Source organism: Oncorhynchus kisutch, linkage group LG13, assembly GCF_002021735.2.
Source record: "Oncorhynchus kisutch isolate 150728-3 linkage group LG13, Okis_V2, whole genome shotgun sequence".
Taxonomy (NCBI): Eukaryota; Metazoa; Chordata; class Actinopteri; order Salmoniformes; family Salmonidae; genus Oncorhynchus; species Oncorhynchus kisutch.
Window position 1 is genome coordinate 20480995 of NC_034186.2, and position 21497 is coordinate 20502491.

General features: G+C 44.7%; 1 protein-coding gene across 1 annotated transcript in view; it reads right to left on the reverse strand.

The window, feature by feature from the left end:
• Positions 1-2397: 2397 nt before the first annotated feature.
• artn (artemin) overlaps positions 2398-21497 on the reverse strand; it is a 39132-nt gene continuing 20032 nt past the window's right edge. Inside the window, exons 2-4 of the mRNA XM_020499687.2 lie at positions 13064-13125; positions 10672-10879; positions 2398-5210 (exon numbers count right to left, since the gene is read on the reverse strand). Coding sequence (XP_020355276.2) covers positions 4789-5210; positions 10672-10879; positions 13064-13125 — 692 coding nt within the window. The 3' untranslated portion in view covers positions 2398-4788. The remainder of the gene's footprint in view (positions 5211-10671; positions 10880-13063; positions 13126-21497) is intronic.

Below are 21497 nucleotides of genomic sequence, written 5' to 3' on the forward strand. Positions count from 1 at the left end.
ACTGACTGAGTCTAGACTAAACTGGGCTAGTCTGCAGCATCACTGACTGAGTCTAGATTAAACTAGGCTAGTCTGCAGCATCACTGACTGAGTCTGGACTGAACTAGGCTAGTCTGCAGCATTTCAATTCATGTGTTAGATTTGGCCCTGGTAGCTAATTACAACACACTATTGTGACAGTGCCAAAATCAAGTAGCTGTTTTGGTTCTGGGGCCGAGATTAGAACACATTTTAGTCTCAATATTGTGAAGACATGCAATGGTGATCAGAATGGTTATATCATATGAAAGGCCTTTGATGCGTGTATGTGTATGAGTTTACTGCCCGCGTTCTGCCATGGTTGCTCTTCAATGGTCTGAGTGACAGGGCCTCAATTGGAAAAGGAGTTCCCACAGGAGTTTTTTCAATAAGCACAGAGCCAACACCACGTTCTGCACGTCTCTGTAAACTACCACACAAGGCAAGTCTTGTTCTCTTATCCAACACCATCAAACTCTTGATAGACCGTTTCTCTTGCATGAACACCTTTACTGTTAAGATAAGACGCCTTTTTAAACCATGAGGCAGGCCCCAGTGTTGCCCAGTAATGCCCCACTCTGTATGACAATGTGCTGTCATCTGTCTATGCTACAGCACATTGCATGACTCACCGATTACACACAGTCAGCGTGAGGACCTGCTCTAGGAGGTGCAAATCTACATTCTGATCTCGTTACTGTACCCCTGAAGAGAGAACACAGTGTAATAACAATATCTCACAGCCACAGGGCAGGTGGCCAAACAACTTGAGCTCAGGCAGGGGGTAAATAGTCCAGTGTTTTGGGAATGAAGAACCTGCCTCCTGTTCAATCCATTAACAAATACATGGGAGAAACAAAGAAGCCAAAGAGTTATTGATGAATGAACTCAGATCTGCATTCAATCCTGGGCAATTCCATGGTCACAGAGTGATGCTGAATTTTTCACTTTAAAATATATGTCAAACAAAAACCAATGATTGCAAAGTTGAACAAACAAGGACTACTTTTACCAGTTTCCACTGAACATTTCACAAAATAACATTTACTTGAAGAACTGTGCAGATGCACATTTTGGTAACAGAATGACGGTTTGTGCTGTTTGTGCCGTCATTCTGTTACCAAACTTTGCATCTGCACTGTTCTTCCTTAATTAAAAGCCATTAGTAACAACTACTTATAAATAGTTATGATTACAGTCACAAACATTATTTGATTAACCTCTGCCTATTGCAGATGTACCATATATGACCTTTGTGTATCAGGGGTATGGTTAAGTCGGGTGTATGTAAAACAAGGACAGGAGATACATTTTCATGTGTAAAGAAGCTTTATTCTTTTAAGAGAAGTACAACAATAGCATCCATGAGACCTTTCAGACATGACAGTAACACAATAATAATAATAACAAATATAACAATGCACTACCATGTCATTATAATATGAATACCAACATTTATTGTCTTCGTTAAACACTGGATAATAAGGTTGTTTTAATAACAGGTAAATGTATGGAACTACAACAAGGTCCCATGAGCAGAAGTAGGCCTAGTGCTGTGTCTGACTTAAAAGGGAAAATTCAAAATTTTTCTACTTTATATTTATCATCTCCAGCACCTCCTCAACATCAACATATGTGAAAATGGTGCGTTTATATGTTTTGTAGTAAAAAAAAAAAGATGGAGAAAGATACGTGTTTCTAATGACATCAACCAGTTCGTCGACAATTAGTAGAAAATGCCTACTCACAATTGGTCAAAAATCACACAATCCACACCGATGAGGTCATTGGAAAAACTTATCTACCCCTATCTTTTTACTACAAAACATAGAAATGCACCATTTTCACATATGTTGATGTTGGGGTGATGCTGGAGATGATGAATACGAAGTTTAAAAATTGTGAAGATTCCCTTTAAGCATTATTTATAACCTACACAAGTAAACAATCAAAGAATGCAATTAACTATGCAAGAGGTAATCCTACATACTTGCGTCGAGTTCCAAATTGCAGGGCTGCACACGTTTGCATATTTTTGCGACAGAACAATGCAGGATTGCCATTTTGCATAGCTAATTGTGGATGGGTACTTGTGTAGGGTATGAATTGGGTTTTAGAGCAACATCTAAAAAGGGAACAGAGGTGTTTGGTCTCTGATACCAGGGTGCCAGGGACTGACACTCATCTCTTGGCAAGGTTCTCTGGCAACAAATGTGACTGACAGAGCTAGTGGAGGAGTCTACACCAGGTTAAATGAGATTGTTTTCTATCAGTGTATCTGGTTCATATAAACATGTAGTGGATATACCTACATGCACTGTTTTGAAAGTTAAATCCCTCCTTGTCTGTGTGTGTGTGTGTGTGGGGGGGGGGGGGGGGGGGGGTCGGCAGAGACTTGTTGCTTGGAAACATTCTTGCTCTTTCCACAGAGAAGACAATAGTTAAAGAAGATAAAGCATACATGGCCACTTCATAAATTATAAACATCTGATATTTGTAACAACAAGTGTATCACATAAAATTACAATAAATAAATAATTTAAATGTAATAAATACTTTCCCTAATGTACAATTCGGCGATGATGAGATGCATGGCATCTAACAGGGAAGTTAAGTTTGGACCTAAACAATGGGTGAAGGCCCCATGTTTGCAGATTAAATGCACACCAGATGCTGCAGCTTAATATAACCACAAACTGTACATATACTGAAGGCAGAATAAAGACCAGTTATCATCTGTGTACACACTTTGCCAGTCCCTAAACATATTTCTGTGAACAACTAGCAAACACAAAATCTCTATGTGTTATGGTTGAAGCACATGGTTAAAATGGAATAGAAACCTCTCTCAGTACATGTTTTGGTTAAATGTTAGTAGGCCTACCATTGGTGGTGGGATCTGGGTAGGAAACACAGATTGAGACAATGAATGACATCATGGATATAATAACAATGTATAGATACATCTTTCAATAGACTCTTGATTGTTGATTATTGTGAATACAAACACTTCTTGAAAGATTGATCATAACATTTCTATAATAAACAATAGTTCTCCAGATGATATCTAACTATAAAGAGATTGAGGAGATATGTCTTTCAGCTAATGTAAAACATAACAGCATGATCCTGAGAACTAGGCACAATGTACACAATGTACATCGCCTACTACAAACAGATGAACATTTCTTTATGAATATCTACTGTACAAACTCCAACAGTTGAACAAAAATAATGCTTCACTTTTATTTTCTTAACACCACTTGATATGAATATATGTTTCTCAACACCTACACTGTCGCTTAACCATCAACAATCTAAAGAACACAGAGAGAGGGAGCTACAGTTTATACAATACTTTATAAATACATAAATATACTATAATGCAATATGTGGGATACATTAGTTCGTAAACTTTCCCCTTGTTTTTATATACTGTATCTACAGTACATTATGTCTTATTCTCTCTGCTGTATGTCTCCATTTCAATGGTCAGGTGTGGAGAGGCAGCCAATCAGAATACATTATGTACATATGGGGTCCACTCAAACGTTCCTTCAACACAGATGCAACAGAGTGGTGTCAATGAAGAGTTCTGTTTGTCCATAAGAAACATAACATAGATAAATTATGCAATATGAGATATTTACAGTATACTATCATGGTACAAAGTATGATAAGCACATTCTGAATAACATTTGTCAATATGCTCAATTATCTTTGTAATCCAAAAAGTTAAATTGACAGCGGTGAAGTGCCACGTTCAGAGCTGAAAATAAACCCTGTGATGAAAGCTGTGTGTCAGGCAGCACGAGGTATGGCTGGGCCATGACTGACCTTGGCCCTGTGATGGCATCCTACAACACACTGTTTATAGACATGTACAGTAAACAAGTTGGGCCAAGCTACAAACAAGTGCTTCAGATTCTGCTAGACTTTACAGTTAATCTAAGTAGGTACAGTTGTTACCGTTTTGGTATTGTTCTCAAAGCATGCATGAGTTACTAAAGTAAGAGTAGATGATTCCTATCACTAAGCACACAACTGAATGCCATGATGAAACACTTGGAGATGGGAGATGTACTACGGTTGGCTCAAAGCTACCTTGCTATGACCAATCCCTATGTGGATGAGCTGCCATTGAAGAAGGAAACATAAAAATGCATTACATCTCATAGTTATTTTGGTCTTATTGGAGAGCCTTCGAAACCAAAAAACTTAACTTCTTAATATTTCTTCACAAGTATTTGTTCTTCAAACTGTTTGCCCTCTTTACGGTCAGGTGCCATGTAACCCAAAATGCTCCTCTTCTGGTTCAGAGTTAAGGTCCAATGGTCCAAGGCTTTTGCTTCACCATCTCCTCTTTTTTGACATAACCAAAAGGCACCTTGCTGTCAGCACAGGGAGGGAGACAACCAGTCCTAACCACCCCAGTCCCTGCCCAGGAACTCCATTCCTCACCAGTCTCCAGAGCCGTGAATCCTGGGCTCTGACCGAGGATGTAACTCCTCTGTTAAACATATGGATTTGATAGGCTGTATCTCTATCTTGCATCCGTGCTTTCCCTACCCGAGAAGACTGGTTAATCCAAAGTGGATCCACGTCAGGATGAAACCCAGCCGTTGGGCCAAGGCTTCGGTCCAGGCTCTGATCCACCATTTATGCCCAACACGCCCACAGTGAAGGCATCTTAGCCACTTCCTCTCTTCACCCTGGAGTTTCTTTATGCATGTGTGTTCTGCAGGTAGACTTCCTTTTACTCCCTGGCCGTCACCCCACACAGCTACAGTTAGCCGCTGACAGCCACTTGATGGTCTGCCATATAGTCTGGGCATCCATGAAGGAGACAGTCTCGTAGCGGGTTGGCCGGCAGCAGGGGTGGGCACTCACCTTCCTGCTGGGGATACTCTCGTTCTCCATCAGGGCCTTAAGGGCCAGGTCGTAGTTCTTACGGGAGCTCGAGCACGTCCCCACACAGTACTTAAACAGGATGATCTCATCCGAGTCAAAGCCCAGGCCCAGGTCTCTGACACGCATCTCCTTCTTCTCCATGCGGCAGTCCCGGCTGCTGTTCTTGGGCTTTTTGCTTTTCTTGCGAGAGCCTCTACGGGAGGGTTCGGGGTCTGGGTCTGGAGGTGAGCGTTGCCACCTGCTCGGATAGCCCTCTCCGTCGCCCTCAAGACCTGGGTTCTCTACAGGAGACAGGACACAAGGAGACACATTAAGAGAGGCTAGGTGAATGAAATGGTGATGCAATGACCTCTCTATATAGCACTTTATGTGTTTGTTTGAATTACTAACCTTTTCCACAACATTCATAGGTACAAAGTGTTTCTTGTGTGAGAACTTAAGGAAATATAAGTCAATGAGAGAGTATGAAACTAGCCCTTTGGATTTTGGTGTAGGTGAGTGACATAATACCGAAAACAAGTAATATCTCTAAACCTGTGAACTCCGCAAGTAGATCCAAAAAATGGTGCCTGAGTAAAGCAACCATAATCTGTGAACTTCTCACAGTCTCGCTGGTTGAGGGCCACTGAGTACAGTGTAGGGTAGGTACTGCTGCAGCCTGTTGTGTGTGTCTGTGCTGTAGCTTGAGGTGTGTGTGTGTGTTGGTTCTTCTATCCTTGTGGGGACCAAAAATCCCCAAAAGTCCCCACAAGGATAGTAAAACAAGGAACATTTTCCCACATGGGGACATGTCACACATCCCCATGAGGACAAAGGCTATTTTAAGCTTAGGGGTTAGGTTTAGGGTTGGGGTTACAATTAGGCTTAAGGTAAGGGTTAGTGGTTAGGGTTAGGAGTTAGGTTTAGGTTAGGGTTACAGGTTAAGATGAGGAAAAAAATAGGTATTTGTCACGTTCGTTATAAGGATTGGACCAAGGCGCAGCGTGGTATGCGTACATTCTTATTTATTAACTGAATGAACACTGAACAAACAAAATAACAAAACGAACTGTGAAGCTATACAAATGAGTGCTGACAGGCAACTACACATAGACAAGATCCCACAAACACCAAAGGGAAATGGCTACCTAAATATGATCCCCAATCAGAGACAATGATAAACTGCTGTCTGATTGGGAACCATATCAGGCCAACATAGAATTACAAAAAAAACCTAGACCTACAAAACCCTAGACAATACAAAAACCCTAGACAATACAAAACTAGCGTACCCACCCTAATCACACCCTGACTTAACCAAAATATTTTTTTAAAAACCAGATCTCTCAGGTCAGGGCATGACAGTACACCCCCCCCCCCCCCACCCCAAAGGTGCGGACTCCCGGCCGCAAACTTGAATCTATAGGGGAGGGTCCGGTCATCTACCCTCGGTGGCGGCTCCGGTTCTTTTCGCTGATCCGGACTGTGGACCCTATGTGGAGTTTCCGGACTGTGGGCCGTCGGTGGAGGTTCCGGACTGTGGGCCGTCGGTGGAGGTTCCGGACTGTGGGCCGTCGGTGGAGGTTCCGGACTGTGGGCCGTCGGTGGAGGTTCCGGACTGTGGGCCGTCGGTGGAGGTTCCGGACTGTGGGCCGTCGGTGGAGGTTCCGGACTGTGGGCCGTCGGGGGAGATTCCGGACTGTGGGCCGTCGGTGGAGGTTCCGGACTGTGGACCGTCGGTGGAGGTTCCGGACTGTGAAACGTTGTTGGAGGTTCTGGACTGGGAACTGTCGCCAGAAGCTCTGGACTGGGAACTGTCACCGGAAGCTCTGGACTGTGGAGTCGCACTGGAGGTCTGATGCGTGGTGCCGGCACTGGTGGTACCGGGCTGGTGACACGCACCTCAGGGCGAGTGCGGAGAGGAGGCACAGGACGTACTGGACTGTGGATGCGCACTGGAGACCTGATGCGTGGGACCGGTACAGGTGGCACCGGACTGATGACACGCACCTCAGGGCGAGTGCGGAGAGGAGACACAGGACTTACTGGACTGTGGAGGTGGTGTAAAGGAGACCAGGAGCGCTGAGCCGGCACCATCTGTCCTGACTGGATGCCCATTCTAGCCCGGAAAATGCGAGGAGCTGGAATAGAGCGCACCGGGCTATGAATGCGAACTGGAGACACCGTGTGCATCACTGCGTAACACGGTGTCTGACCAGTCACACGCTCCCCACGGTAAGCATAAGGAGTTGGCTCAGGTCTCCAACCTGACTCAGCCAATCTCCCCATGTGCCCCCCAAAAAGTTGGTGTTGCCTTACTCCTCGTAATGTCGCCATTCGGCTTTCGCTGCCTCAATTTCTTCCTAAGGACGGCGATACTCCCCCGCCTGCATCCAGGGTCCTGCTCCATCCAGGATCTCTTCCCAGGTCACTTCCTCCTGAACACGCTGCTTGGTCCTTTGTTGGTGGGATCTTCTGTCACGTTCGTTATAAGGATCCGACCAAGGCGCAGCGTGGTATGCGTATATTCTTATTTATTAACTGAATGAACACTGAACAAACTAACAAAATAACAAAACAAACCGTGAAGCTATACAAACGAGTGCTGACAGGCAACTACACATAGACAAGATCCCACAAACACCACAGGGAAATGGCTACCTAAATATGATCTCCAATCAGAGACAACGATAAACAGCTGTCTGATTGGGAACCATATCAGGCCAACATAGAATTACAAAAACCCCTAGACCTACAAAACCCTAGACAATACAAAACTAGCGTACCCACCCGTCACATCCTGACCTAAACAACATATAAAGAAAACAGAGATCTTTCAGGTCAGGGCGTGACAATATTTGAATGGAAATACAGTTTAGGTCCTCTCCAGGATAGAAGAACATAACATGTGTGTGTGTACATGTGTGCACATGAATAGTCTAGTGGGGGAGCTAGAACAGAGCATGTGTGGTTAAATTAAAAGCAGATAGGGCTGGTGTTGAAACCGGGAGTGGAATTCCTCCTGTTATCAGCTGAATGGTGCAAAGTGTACTGTAACAATGTAGGGTGATTACCACCGGAGGAGAGGAGGGAGAGTAGGAGCGTCTGGCTGGTCTCCAACAGGAGAAGTAATGTTGCTCTGTGTGAGTTATTAGTTATTTCAAAGGGAGATTTACCTTCCATAAACTTAGTATGTATGATGCATGAACACATTGAAGGTTTTTACTTCATAGGCGTAACATAGCACAGGCATTAGAGCTGTTTTAACATTCTTCTGACCTGAGAATGGTTATGCACTGCACAGTTGAAGTTTTGTAGGTCTACTCCGAGTCCTTAATACGCTCATATGTCTTGGGTAATGGGTTTTCTAGGGAGAACGTTTTCTTTCAGTGTATGAGCTGAAGCATAGAGAATTACAATAACACAAGTCAGGTCATGTAGTGTTGTTTACGAAAATGAAAAAATTAAATTTGAATAAAAATGTTCCTCCGGCAAAACAAGAACAAGGGAGCTGGTAGTCTAGCCATGTTAAAACACGCCACAAGGGTTTAAAATAATTTCATACAATTATAGAAATATTCCACGAGCTTTAGGGAACCACTTCCGACACTGTTGCTTCAAAGACTCTCTAAAAATCGGCTTCACAAGTGATTTCGCATGTTTGTTTTTTTTGTTTGGGGGGGGGGGGGGGGGGGGGGGGTGTGTATACAAAGAGTCAATAAAGAAGCACGAACAATATAAACCAAAAGATGTGTACTCATATACAATATCTTGAAACTATCTTGCCCTCTGACACCTGTGTATTCTTGACAGAGTTCAAGTTTTATTGTCACATGTGCACAAGTACATTGAAATGCTTACAGTACCAGTCAAAAGTTTGCACACACCTACTCATTCCAGGGTCTTCTTTATTTGACTATTTGCTACATTGTAGAATAGTGAAGACATCAAAACTATGAAATAACACACATGGAATCATGTAGTAACCAAAAAAGTGTTACACAAATAAAATATATATATATATTTTTTCAGATTCTTCAAAGTAGCCACCCTTTGCCTTGATGACAGCTTTGCACACTCTTGGTCTTGCTGAAGTTGAGGGTGAGGTTGTTGTCCTAGCACCACACTTCCAAGTCTCATCACTGCTGGTGATCAGGCCGACCACTATCGTGTCATCAGCAAACTTAATGATGGAGTTGGAGTAGTGTGTGGCCACACAGTCATGGGTGACCAAGGAGTACAAGAGGGGACTAAGCACACACCCCTGAGAGACCCCAGTGTTGATGGTCAGCGTGGAGGAGATGTTGTTGCCTACTCTTACCACCTGGGGTCGGCCTGTCAGGAAGTCCAGGATCCAGTGGAGTGTAATTGAAATGGGGTAGTCTGGATTTGTTCGGGCGGTGTGCAAATTGGAGTGGGTTCAAGGTGTCTGGGATGATGGTATTGATATGTGCCATGACCAGCCTTTCAAAGCACTTCATTATTAGAGATGTGAGTGCTACTGGGCGGTAATCATTGTGGCAGGAGACCTTAGAGTTTTTGGGAACAGGAATAATGGTAGTCAGCTTGAAGCATGTGAGTGTTACAGACCGGGACAAGGAGATGGTTGAAAATGTCAGTGAAGATGCCTGCTAGCTGGTTTGCACATACCTCGAGGACACATCCTGGAATACTGTCTGGCCCTGCGTCCTTACGAGTGTTGACCCGCTTAAAAACCTTACTCACGTCAGCCGTTGGCGAGGGAGATCTCCCAGTCCTCCGGATTAGCGGGGGCCCTCACGCAGGGCTCTGTGTTGTTTTTGTCGAAGCGTGCATAAAAAGCATCGAGTTCGTCTGGTAGAAAGCATAGTTGGGCAGATCACAGCTAGGGCTTCCTTTGTAGTCCGTAATGTACTGTAGCCCCTGCCACATGCGCCAAGCATCGGAGCTGGAATAATAGGATTCCACCTTTGTTCCAATATGGTCCTTTTGCCTGTTTGATGTCTCTGCAGAGGTCGTAGTGGAATTTGCTGTACGTGTTTGTGTCCTCAGCCGTAGCCTCAGGGTTGGCTGCGATAGCCCTGTGATTGGTAACTCAGAGGTCAGTGGAGATCCATCCACACAGACCCAGGACATAACATGTACAGCAACCTGCTGCATTGAAAACTACCAGAAGTTCTAGTAGCCATAAGGGAGTGATGGACTGCCTCCCAAAGGGCACCCTATTCCCTATGTAGTGCACTACTTTTTACCAGGGCACATAGGATTCCTACAGGGCTCTGGTTACAAGTATTGCACTATACAGGGAATTGGGTGCCATATGGGACACAGACATTCTCTTGTTTTATGGCCATTACCTTTCAAGGCATTAGCTTCAGATGTATTAATTGTTGTTCTCAGAGAGACAGCTTGACAGCTCTAAAACTGACTTGATTATGGTTACAGTACACAGAATGATGTAGAATAGGATAAAGAATGTGCCTCTCCATCTAATAAAAACTCTGGACAGAGATGAACATGCAGGGCTGGGTATGTACTGTTAGATGGCTCCCACACAGCAATCAGAGACCTTGATATACAGTAATGTTACATGCTTTCCCATGGTGCACTGGGGGGTCCTCTGCTCCAGATAATTTGGCTGCATCCCAAATAACACCCTTTCCCTACTGTAGTGCACGCTTTTTGACCAGGGCCCATTGCCTTTTTATGTGATGTGGTTTGTGTGACAGCATCCAGTATTTGACCCCTGTCTGAGGTCGTGGAGTGTTCTGAGGAAGTACTAACCGAAAAGACTAGGCCAGGAGGCCTGGCCATGGCCGCTCCTCTTCTCTTCCAGCTGGTGGACCTCTGGGTAGTGGTCTGGGAGCCAGGTCCCAGCGGTGGTGGTCCTCTCCTGGGCTTGGAGCTGCTCAGTGTGGGCCTCCTTTGTGTCCTCCTCAGAGAACACCCCCTCTATCAGGGTCAGCAGAGAGGCTACCACCCACAGCATCATCTGGGAAGGGGAGGGAGAGAGTACATTTCACTACAACATTAGAATTACTACACCCATTACAACACATTCATCCACAGACAGGGCAAATCAAGTCTGACATTTTAATAGTATTTTTAAACATTGAATACTCTATAAATTCTCAGCAACAAAAGAGTGATCAAATTAAGATCCTACATCTGTAGTATTACACCCATTACAACACATTCATCCACAGCATTAAGAGGAGCAGGGATACAGTATATACTGCATCATTAGAACTACTACTCCCATTACAACACATTCACCCACAGCATCATATATAGGACAGACAAGGTTACAAGGCACTACAGAACTTACTGCAGTTACTAGAGCCATTTCAAAATATTCAACAAACTGACTGATTGAAGTTCAACAAAGGCAGAGAAATATAGAAATGACACATACATGATGTTGAATAAATAAACATTGTAAAATAATCAACATAGAGCAGGCAAATTAAATATAGCATAAATAAACATACAAACACAGAATCATTCTGTAAACATAACAACAGAGAAAACAGTGGCTGCAAAATATAAAACCTGTGAGCCATACCAACCACAGCTGGTGATAATGTAATGTCACCACAAGCAATACAACTCACAGCAAGGCCAACACTCAGTCTAACATTTTTGAGAAAGAGATACATTGTATATGGATTTATCTGGCTTGCAAGTCATGTTTATCTCTATGACAGCAGGCAACAACCACAACAAAGTTGCTTCGCTGGTTACCAAACACATCTCTCCGGTCATCATTTTGTTGTTTTCTTGACTTCTTGTATGCACAGCAATAATTGGCTCTTGGGAATGAATACCACTTATTGAATTGGTTACAGAATACAACGCCGTGGTGGGTCGTGGCCCCTGCCCTGTCAAGGCATGCCCTGCCTGTTGTCCATTTGCATTTGATTTGGACGTTGTATGTTACATAATCCCTGTGAGGTTGTGGGACTCCAAGCTGTTGTAGGTAAGGTGATCCGGATGCCTATCCTTACTGTCCCATCACCATCAAGCCCCCAGCCTCTAGCACATAGCCGCCAGCCCCCTAGTCTGACATGGAGACACTCCCTCCCTGGTCAGGCCTCACTAACAAGGCCTAGGGCCCACTGGAACAGCCCTGGATTCAAATACTATTTGAAATTATTTTGAATACTTCAGATGTACTTGATTGAGCTTACCTGTTGCAATGGAACCAATTGTAAAGTCCTAAAGGTGAAAACCCTGCCCACTTTGCACTCCAGGTAGGCTAACCAACAGCTCAAAAATATTTTAAATAGTATTTGCTGGACAGTCCACTGACAGGCCTGTGGGCCGGCTTTGGCCAACACCTACCTCTTTAATTACTTAATTGACAGCCGACACCCCTCCAGGGCCCAGCGAGGATAATGTTTCAAAGGCACTTATAAAATGAGTTTCTCTGGAGGCAGCAGCTGTATGTCTGTCAGGCCAGTACAAAGGCCCAGATCAGATTGGCTGTGTAGTGGAAACTGGCAAGGCTGAAACATATACCACTACAGACTACACTACGGTTAAATCAAATCAATTTTAATTTGTCACATGCGCCGAATACAACAGGTGTCAGTAGACCTTACAGTGAAATGCTTGCTTACAAGCCCTTCCCCAACAATGCAGTTTTAAGAAAATACAAAAATGTAAAAGTAAAAGATAAGAATAACAAATAATTAAAGAGCAGCAATAAATGACAATAGCGAGACTATATACAGGGGGTACTGGTACATAGTAAATGTGTGGGGGCACAGGTGTCGAGTAGTACAGTATCTACATGTAGGTAGAGTTATTAAAGTGACTATGCATAGAGGATAACAGAGAGTAGTAGCAGCGTGGGGGGGGGGGGGGGGGGGGGGGGGGGGCAATAGTCTGGGTAGCCATTTGATTAGCTGTTCTGGAGTCTTATGGCTTGGGGGTAGAAGCTGTTTAGAAGCCTCTTGGACCTAGACTTGGCGGTCCGGTACCGCTTTCCGTGCGGTAGCAGAGAGAACAGTCTATGACTAGGGTAGCTGGAGTCAACAAAACAGGCTGTCAGGAAGCAAGCAAGCCCTCTGCCCGCTTTTCATTATTTAATTTACAAGGTTTTAGACATGTTAATGGCTGTTGAGATTTTAAGGTGATGTGTTGCTGTTTGTTGTTATAATGGTACACTCACCTTCCAGTTCCTCAGGTGATATTTGGCAGTTGACACTTCCTGCCTCTTCCACATTTTTCCATCTGTAAAAATAAAATATCGTCTGTTAAACAATCACTACATTATGTTTTTTGGATAATGCATTTCCATTACCCCCCTTCACATGCCTACTTTCACACTTCACAGGTTAGTTTTCCTTTGTAGTTTATAGTTTGTCAGTTATTTAATACATATTTTTTGTTACTCCTTAACTGCCAATGCATGGACTCCCTTGCCTGTCACCATCTAAGAGCCAGGATGTGACACTATTGAAGAAAGGAGCACATGGTCTTGAGATCATTCATGACCACATCAATTTGGTCTTTAACTTGTCATGGTCTCAACTCCATGGGTCTGGATCTTGGGACCAATGTCATGGTATAAATCTTAGTCTTGGTCATGGATATTATGTTAGTCTTTGAATTACAAACCATAGGCAACCAAATCTGAAGAAGACAAAGCTCTCTGATGATTGGCTGATCACACCCCAACCCATAGGAATCCCCACCCAGTTGACTACTTTTAATGTACCCATGCTAAGGACTATTAAACTATTAGTCCTAGTCCTATTCAACGCTGTTCTGAAACCACGCTTCAAGATTGTCTTTTGTCCTCGTCTTGTCGTGTCCTGTATATATATATATATTTAGAACTTTTTCACATACATTTTATTTTTATTTTCCATCAACTCATCTTCAAAACACTCTCCTGCAACCCGCCTCACCAATGTATATTTATAAAAAAGTATTATTTACCTCAGATCTGTAATCCTCCAAGAAGCTAGCCAGAAACTCCAAGAAGCTAGCCTGAAACTAGCCAGAAGCTAATCCAGAAGCTAGTTCAGAAGCTAGTTAGCTCCTTTACTGGCAAATCGTTAATATTCAGCTAACCACGGTTTGTGGTCATCAGCTATCCTTTAGCTCGAAAATCTATCGCCAGTTCTGTACGGCGCAGCGCGGCTCGGAACGGAACATACCGGACCAATTTTTCTCTCCATGTCCCTGGATTTCGACTGCTCTCTGGACATTCATACCCGGATCTCACAGCTAGCTAGCTGCTATCCGTGTGACTATCGGCCTTCGTCGATTCCGGAGCAAACATCAATTATTCCGGAGCTAGCAAGCTCCGTCAATCACTCCTGAGTTCCATCAATCACACCTGGGCTGCAGTCACCTATCCGGACCCGTTTTACTGCCTTCGCGGAGCCCCACCGGGCCTTCACAACTGGAATGCCGACGTTATCTACCCGAAGGAGTTATTCGGCTGGCTCCTCCGTCGCGACGTTACCTGAACGCCCATCTGCGGCCTGCTAACCGTTAGCTGTCTTACCGGCTGCTATCTGAATAGACAATCGGACAATTTTTTTTTTTTTTTTTATTATTATTATTATGTTTTCTTCTTGGGCCTCTATAACTATATCTATTGTTTTTATTTTTGTTGTTGTTGTGTGATTTGGATTAATCCCCTCTACCACACGGAACCCCACTAATCTACTGACGGAACGTAAGGGGTGGCTACCAACAGACCTCCATCCTATGCTAGCTTGCTACCGATGCCCTGGCTAGCTGTCTAAATCACCAACCAACCTCTCCACTCACCGGACCCTTTTGATCACTCGACTAAGCATGCCTATCCTTAATGTCAATATGTCTTGTCCATTTCTGTTCTGGTTAGTGTTTATTGGCTTATTTCACTGTAGAGCCTCTAGTCCTGCTCACTATACCTTATCCAACCTATTAGTTCCACCACCCACACATGCAATGACATCTCCTGGTTTCAACGATGTTTCTAGAGACAATATCTCTCTCTTCATCACTCAATACCTAGGTTTACCTCCACTGTATTCACATCCTACCATACATTTGTCTGTACATTATACCTTGATGCTATTTTATCGCCCCCAGAAACCTCCTTTTACTCTATGTTCCAGACGTTCTAGACGACCAATTCTCATAGCTTTTAGCCGTACCCTTATTCTACTCCTCGTATGTTCCTCTGGCGATGTAGAGGTGAATCCAGGCCCTGCAGTGCCTAGCTCCACTCCTATTCCCCAGGCGCTCTCTTTTGACGACTTCTGTAACCGTAATAGCCTTGGTTTCATGCATGTTAACATTAGAAGCCTCCTCCCTAAGTTTGTTCTATTCACTGCTTTAGCACACTCTGCCAACCCGGATGTTCTAGCTGTGTCTGAATCCTGGCTTAGGAAGACCACCAAAAACTCAGACATTTTAATTCCAAACTACAACATTTTCAGACAAGATAGAACTGCCAAAGGGGGCGGTGTTGCAATCTACTGCAAAGATAGCCTGCAGAGTTCTGTCCTACTATCCAGGTCTGTACCCAAACAATTTGAACTTCTACTTTTAAAAATCCACCTCTCTAAAAACAAGTCTCTCACCGTTGCCGCCTGCTATAGACCACCCTCTGCCCCCAGCTGTGCTCTGGACACCATATGTGAACTGATTGCCCCCCATCTATCTTCAGAGTTCGTGCTGCTAGGCGACCTAAACTGGAACATGCTTAACACCCCAGCCATCCTACAATCTAAACTTGATGCCCTCAATCTCACACAAATAATCAATGAACCTACCAGGTACCTCCCCAAAACCTTAAACACGGGCACCCTCATAGATATCATCCTAACCAACTTCCCCTCTAAATACACCTCTGCTGTCTTCAACCAAGATCTCAGCGATCACTGCCTCATTGCCTGCATCCGTAATGGGTCAGCGGTCAAACGACCTCCACTCATCACTGTAAAACGCTCCCTGAAACACTTCTGCGAGCAGGCCTTTCTAATCGACCTGGCCGGGGTATCCTGGAAGGATATTGATCTCATCCCGTCAGTAGAGGATGCCTGGATATTTTTTTTAAATGCCTTCCTAACCATCTTAAATAAACATGCCCCACTCAAGAAATTTAGAACCAGGAACAGATATAGCCCTTGGTTCTCCCCAGACCTGACTGCCCTTAACCAACACAAAAACATCCTATGGCGTTCTGCATTAGCATCGAACAGCCCCCGTGATATGCAGCTGTTCAGGGAAGCTAGAAATCATTATACACAGGCAGTTAGAAAAGCTAAGGCTAGCTTTTTCAAGCAGAAATTTGCTTCCTGCAACACTAACTCAAAAAAGTTCTGGGACACTGTAAAGTCCATGGAGAATAAGAACACCTCCTCCCAGCTGCCCACTGCACTGAAGATAGGAAACACTGTCACCACTGATAAATCCACCATAATTGAGAATTTCAATAAGCATTTTTCTACGGCTGGCCATGCTTTCCACCTGGCAACTCCTACCCCGGACAACAGCACTGCACCCCCAACAGCAACTCGCCCAAGCCTTCCCCATTTCTCCTTCTCCCAAATCCATTCAGCTGATGTTCTGAAAGAGCTGCAAAATCTGGACCCCTACAAATCAGCCGGGCTAGACAATCTGGACCCTTTCTTTCTAAAATTATCTGCCGAAATTGTTGCCACCCCTATTACTAGCCTGTTCAACCTCTCTTTCGTGTCGTCTGAGATTCCCAAAGATTGGAAAGCAGCTGCGGTCATCCCCCTCTTCAAAGGGGGGGACACTCTTGACCCAAACTGCTACAGACCTATATCTATCCTACCGTGCCTTTCTAAGGTCTTCGAAAGCCAAGTCAACAAACAGATTACCGACCATTTCGAATCTCACCATACCTTCTCTGCTATGCAATCTGGTTTCAGAGCTGGTCATGGGTGCACCTCAGCCACGCTCAAGGTCCTAAACGATATCTTAACCGCCATCGATAAGAAACATTACTGTGCAGCCGTATTCATTGATCTGGCCAAGGCTTTCGACTCTGTCAATCACCATATCCTCATCGGCAGACTCGACAGCCTTGGTTTCTCAAATGATTGCCTCGCCTGGTTCACCAACTACTTCTCTGATAGAGTTCAGTGTGTCAAATCGGAGGGTCTGCTGTCCGGACCTCTGGCAGTCTCTATGGGGGTGCCACAGGGTTCAATTCTTGGACCGACTCTCTTCTCTGTATACATCAATGAGGTCGCTCTTGCTGCTGGTGAGTCCCTGATCCACCTCTACGCAGACGACACCATTCTGTATACTTCCGGCCCTTCTTTGGACACTGTGTTAACAACCCTCCAGGCAAGCTTCAATGCCATACAACTCTCCTTCCGTGGCCTCCAATTGCTCTTAAATACAAGTAAAACTAAATGCATGCTCTTCAACCGATCGCTACCTGCACCTACCCGCCTGTCCAACATCACTACTCTGGACGGCTCTGACTTAGAATACGTGGACAACTACAAATACTTAGGTGTCTGGTTAGACTGTAAACTCTCCTTCCAGACCCATATCAAACATCTCCAATCCAAAGTTAAATCTAGAATTGGCTTCCTATTTCGCAACAAAGCATCCTTCACTCATGCTGCCAAACATACCCTTGTAAAACTGACCATCCTACCAATCCTCGACTTTGGCGATGTCATTTACAAAATAGCCTCCAATACCCTACTCAACAAATTGGATGCAGTCTATCACAGTGCAATCCGTTTTATCACCAAAGCCCCATATACTACCCACCATTGCGACCTGTACGCTCTCGTTGGCTGGCCCTCGCTTCATACTCGTCGCCAAACCCACTGGCTCCATGTCATCTACAAGACCCTGCTAGGTAAAGTCCCCCCTTATCTCAGCTCGCTGGTCACCATAGCATCTCCCACCTGTAGCACACGCTCCAGCAGGTATATCTCTCTAGTCACCCCCAAAACCAATTCTTTCTTTGGCCGCCTCTCCTTCCAGTTCTCTGCTGCCAATGACTGGAACGAACTACAAAAATCTCTGAAACTGGAAACACTTATCTCCCTCACTAGCTTTAAGCACCAACTGTCAGAGCAGCTCACAGACTACTGCACCTGTACATAGCCCACCTATAATTTAGCCCAAACAACTACCTCTTTCCCAACTGTATTTAATTTTTATTTATTTATTTATTTTGCTCCTTTGCACCCCATTATTTTTTTATTTCTACTTTGCACATTCTTCCATTGCAAAACTACCATTCCAGTATTTTACTTGCTATATTGTATTTACTTTGCCATCATGGCCTTTTTTGCCTTTACCTCCCTTCTCACCTCATTTGCTCACATTGTATATAGACTTGTTTATACTGCATTATTGACTGTATGTTTGTTTTTACTCCATGTGTAACTCTGTGTCGTTTTATCTGTCGAACTGCTTTGCTTTATCTTGGCCAGGTCGCAATTGTAAATGAGAACTTGTTCTCAACTTGCCTACCTGGTTAAATAAAGGAAAAATAAATAAATAAAAATAAATTGTTTTGATCACATGGACTGGGACTTGTTCCGGGTAGTCTCAGAGAATAATATCGACGTATATGCTGATTCAGTGAGTGAGTTTATAAGGAAGTGTATTGGAGATGTTGTACCAACTGTGACTATTAAAACCTACCCTAACCAGAAACCGTGGATAGATGGTGGCATTCGCACAAAACTGAAAGTGCGAACAGCAGCATTTAACCTTGGAAAGGTGACTAGGAATATGGCCAAATACAAACAGTGTAGTGACTCCCTTTGCAAGGCAATCAAACAAGCGAAATGTCAGTATAGAGACAAAGTAGAGTCGCAATTCAATGGCTCAGACACGAGATGTATGTGCCAGGGTCTACAGACAATCAGGGACCACAATAGGAAAACCAGCCACGTCACAGACACCGACGTCTTGCTTTCAGACAAACTTAACACCTTCTTTGACCGTTTTGAGGATAATACAGTGCCACCATCGCAGCCCGCTACCAAGGTCTGTGGGCTCTCGTTCTCCATGGCCGACGTGAGTAAGACATTTAAACGTGTTATCCTTCGCAAGGCTGCTGGCCCAGAAGGCATCCTTAGCCGCGTCCCCAGAGCAGACCAGCTGGCTGGAGTGTTTACGGACAAATTCAATTGTTCCTTATCCTGCTGTCCCCATATATTTCAAGACGGCCACCATTGTTCCTGTATCCAAGAAAGCAAAGGTAACTGAACTAAATGACTATCGCCCCGCCTTTGTCTCTCACTTCTGTCATCATGAAGTGCTTTGAGAGACTAGTCAAGGATCATATCACCTCCACTTTACTTGTTACCCTAGAACCACTTCAATTTGCTTACCGTTCTAATATGTTCATTGACTATAGTTCAGCATTCAACACCATAGTACCATTCAAGCTCATAAAGCTTCAGGCCCTGGGTCGCAACCCCGCCCAGTACAATTAGGTACTGGACTTCCTGACAGGCCGCCCCCAGATAGTGACGGTAGGAAACAACACCTCAACTTCGCTGATCCTTAAGGATGCATGCTCAGCCCCCTCCTGTACTCCCTGTTCACCCATGACTGCATGGCCATGCATGTATCCAACTAAACGACGCAACAGTAGTGGGGCTTGATTACCAACAACGATGAGACAGCCTACAGGGAGGAGGTGAGGGCACTCGGAGTGTGGTGTCAGGAAAACAACCTCTCACTCAACATCAACAAAACAAAGGAGATGATCATGGACTTCAGGAAAGAGCAGAGGGAGCACCCCCCTATGCCGTTTGCACAACGCATCACAGGGGGCAATCTACCTGCCCTCCAGGACACCTACAGCACCCGATGTCACAGGAAGGCCGAAAAGATCAAAGACAACAACCACCCGAGCAACTGCCTGTTCACCCCGCTACCAACCAGAAGGCGAGGTCAGTACAGGTGCATCAAAGCTGGGACCAAGAGACTGAAAAACAGCTTCTATCTCAGGGCCATCAGACTGTTTAACAGCCATCACCTACTTACAGACTTTAAATCATTGACCACTTTAATAAATGGATCACTAGTCACTTTAATAATGCCACTTTAATAATAATAATAATATCTTGTATCACTAATCTCATATATACAGTGGGGCAAAAAAGTATTTAGTCAGCCACCAATTGTGCATGTTCTCGCACTTAAAAAGATGAGAGAGGCCTGTCATTTTCATCATGGGTACACTTCAACTATGACAGACAAAATGAGAAAAAAAAAACTGAAAATCACATTGTAGGACTTTTAATGAATTTATTTGCAAATTATTAAGTAAGTATTTGGTCACCTACAAACAAGCAAGATTTCTGGCTCTCACAGACCTGTAACTTCTTTAAGAGGCTCCTCTTGTCCTCCACTCGTTACCTGTATTAATGGCACCTGTTTGAACTTGTTATCAGTATAAAAGACACCTGTCCACAACCTCAAACTGTCACACTCCAAACTCCACTATGGCCAAGACCAAAGAGCTGTCAAAGGACACCAGAAACAAACTTGTAGACCTGCACCAGGCTGGGAAGACTGAATCTGCAATAGGCAATAGGTTTAAAGAAATCAACTGTGGGAGCAATTATTAGGAAATGGAAGACATACAAGACCACTGATAATCTCCCTCGATCTGGGGCTCCACGCAAGATCTCACCCTGTGGGGTCAAAATGATCACAAGAACCACACCTAGTGAATGACCTGCAGAGAGCTGGGACCAAAGTAACAAAGCCTACCATCAGTAACACACTACGCCGCCAGGGACTCAAATCCTGCAGTGCCAGACGTGTCCCCCTGCTTAAGCCAGTACATGTCCAGGCCCATCTGAAGTTTGCTAGAGAGCATTTGGATGATCCAGAAGAAGATTGGGAGAATGTCATATGGTCAGATGAAACCAAAATATAACTTTTGGTAAAAACTCAACTCATCGTGTTTGGAGGACAAAGAATGCTGAGTTGCATCCAAAGGAGCGCCACGAGGAGCGCGGACCCTTGGACTTCCGGACCCTGACCGCCAGCGTGGGATGGAGCGACAAGGTCCTGAACGATCACTACAGGTGCAGTCTGCGCGAGGATGTCCATCGGGAGTTGGCCTGCCGAGACACCACCCTCACGTTGGACCAGCTGGTGGACCTGTCCATCCGACTGGACAACTTGCTGGCCACCTGCGGATTATCCGGATCGGGGCCAGTCAGTTCCATCCCCCAGCACCTCCAATCTGACGCCCATGGAGCTGGGAGGTGCTGCGCTTAGGGCGACCGGAGGAGGGTCATTCCCTGCACCATCTGTGGCCACACAGGGCAACACTGCTGGCCGGTGCTGGGGGGGTTTCTCAGGGAGTCGAGGCAGCAGGCAGGGCACTATCGTGTCACCCCAGGTGAGTCGGCACCATGCTCACCCAGAGCCCCCTGTTGCTCACATGTATGTGTTTATTACATTTTCGGAGTTTTCCCCGCATTCCAAGCATAAGGCGCTAGTAGATTCAGGCACAGCTGGGAATTTTATTGACCGTTCATTTGCCCATAGTTTAGGGACCCTCCTTGTTCCTGTGGATATGCCTTTCCCTGTGCATGCCCTAGATAGTCAACCATTAGGGCCAGGGC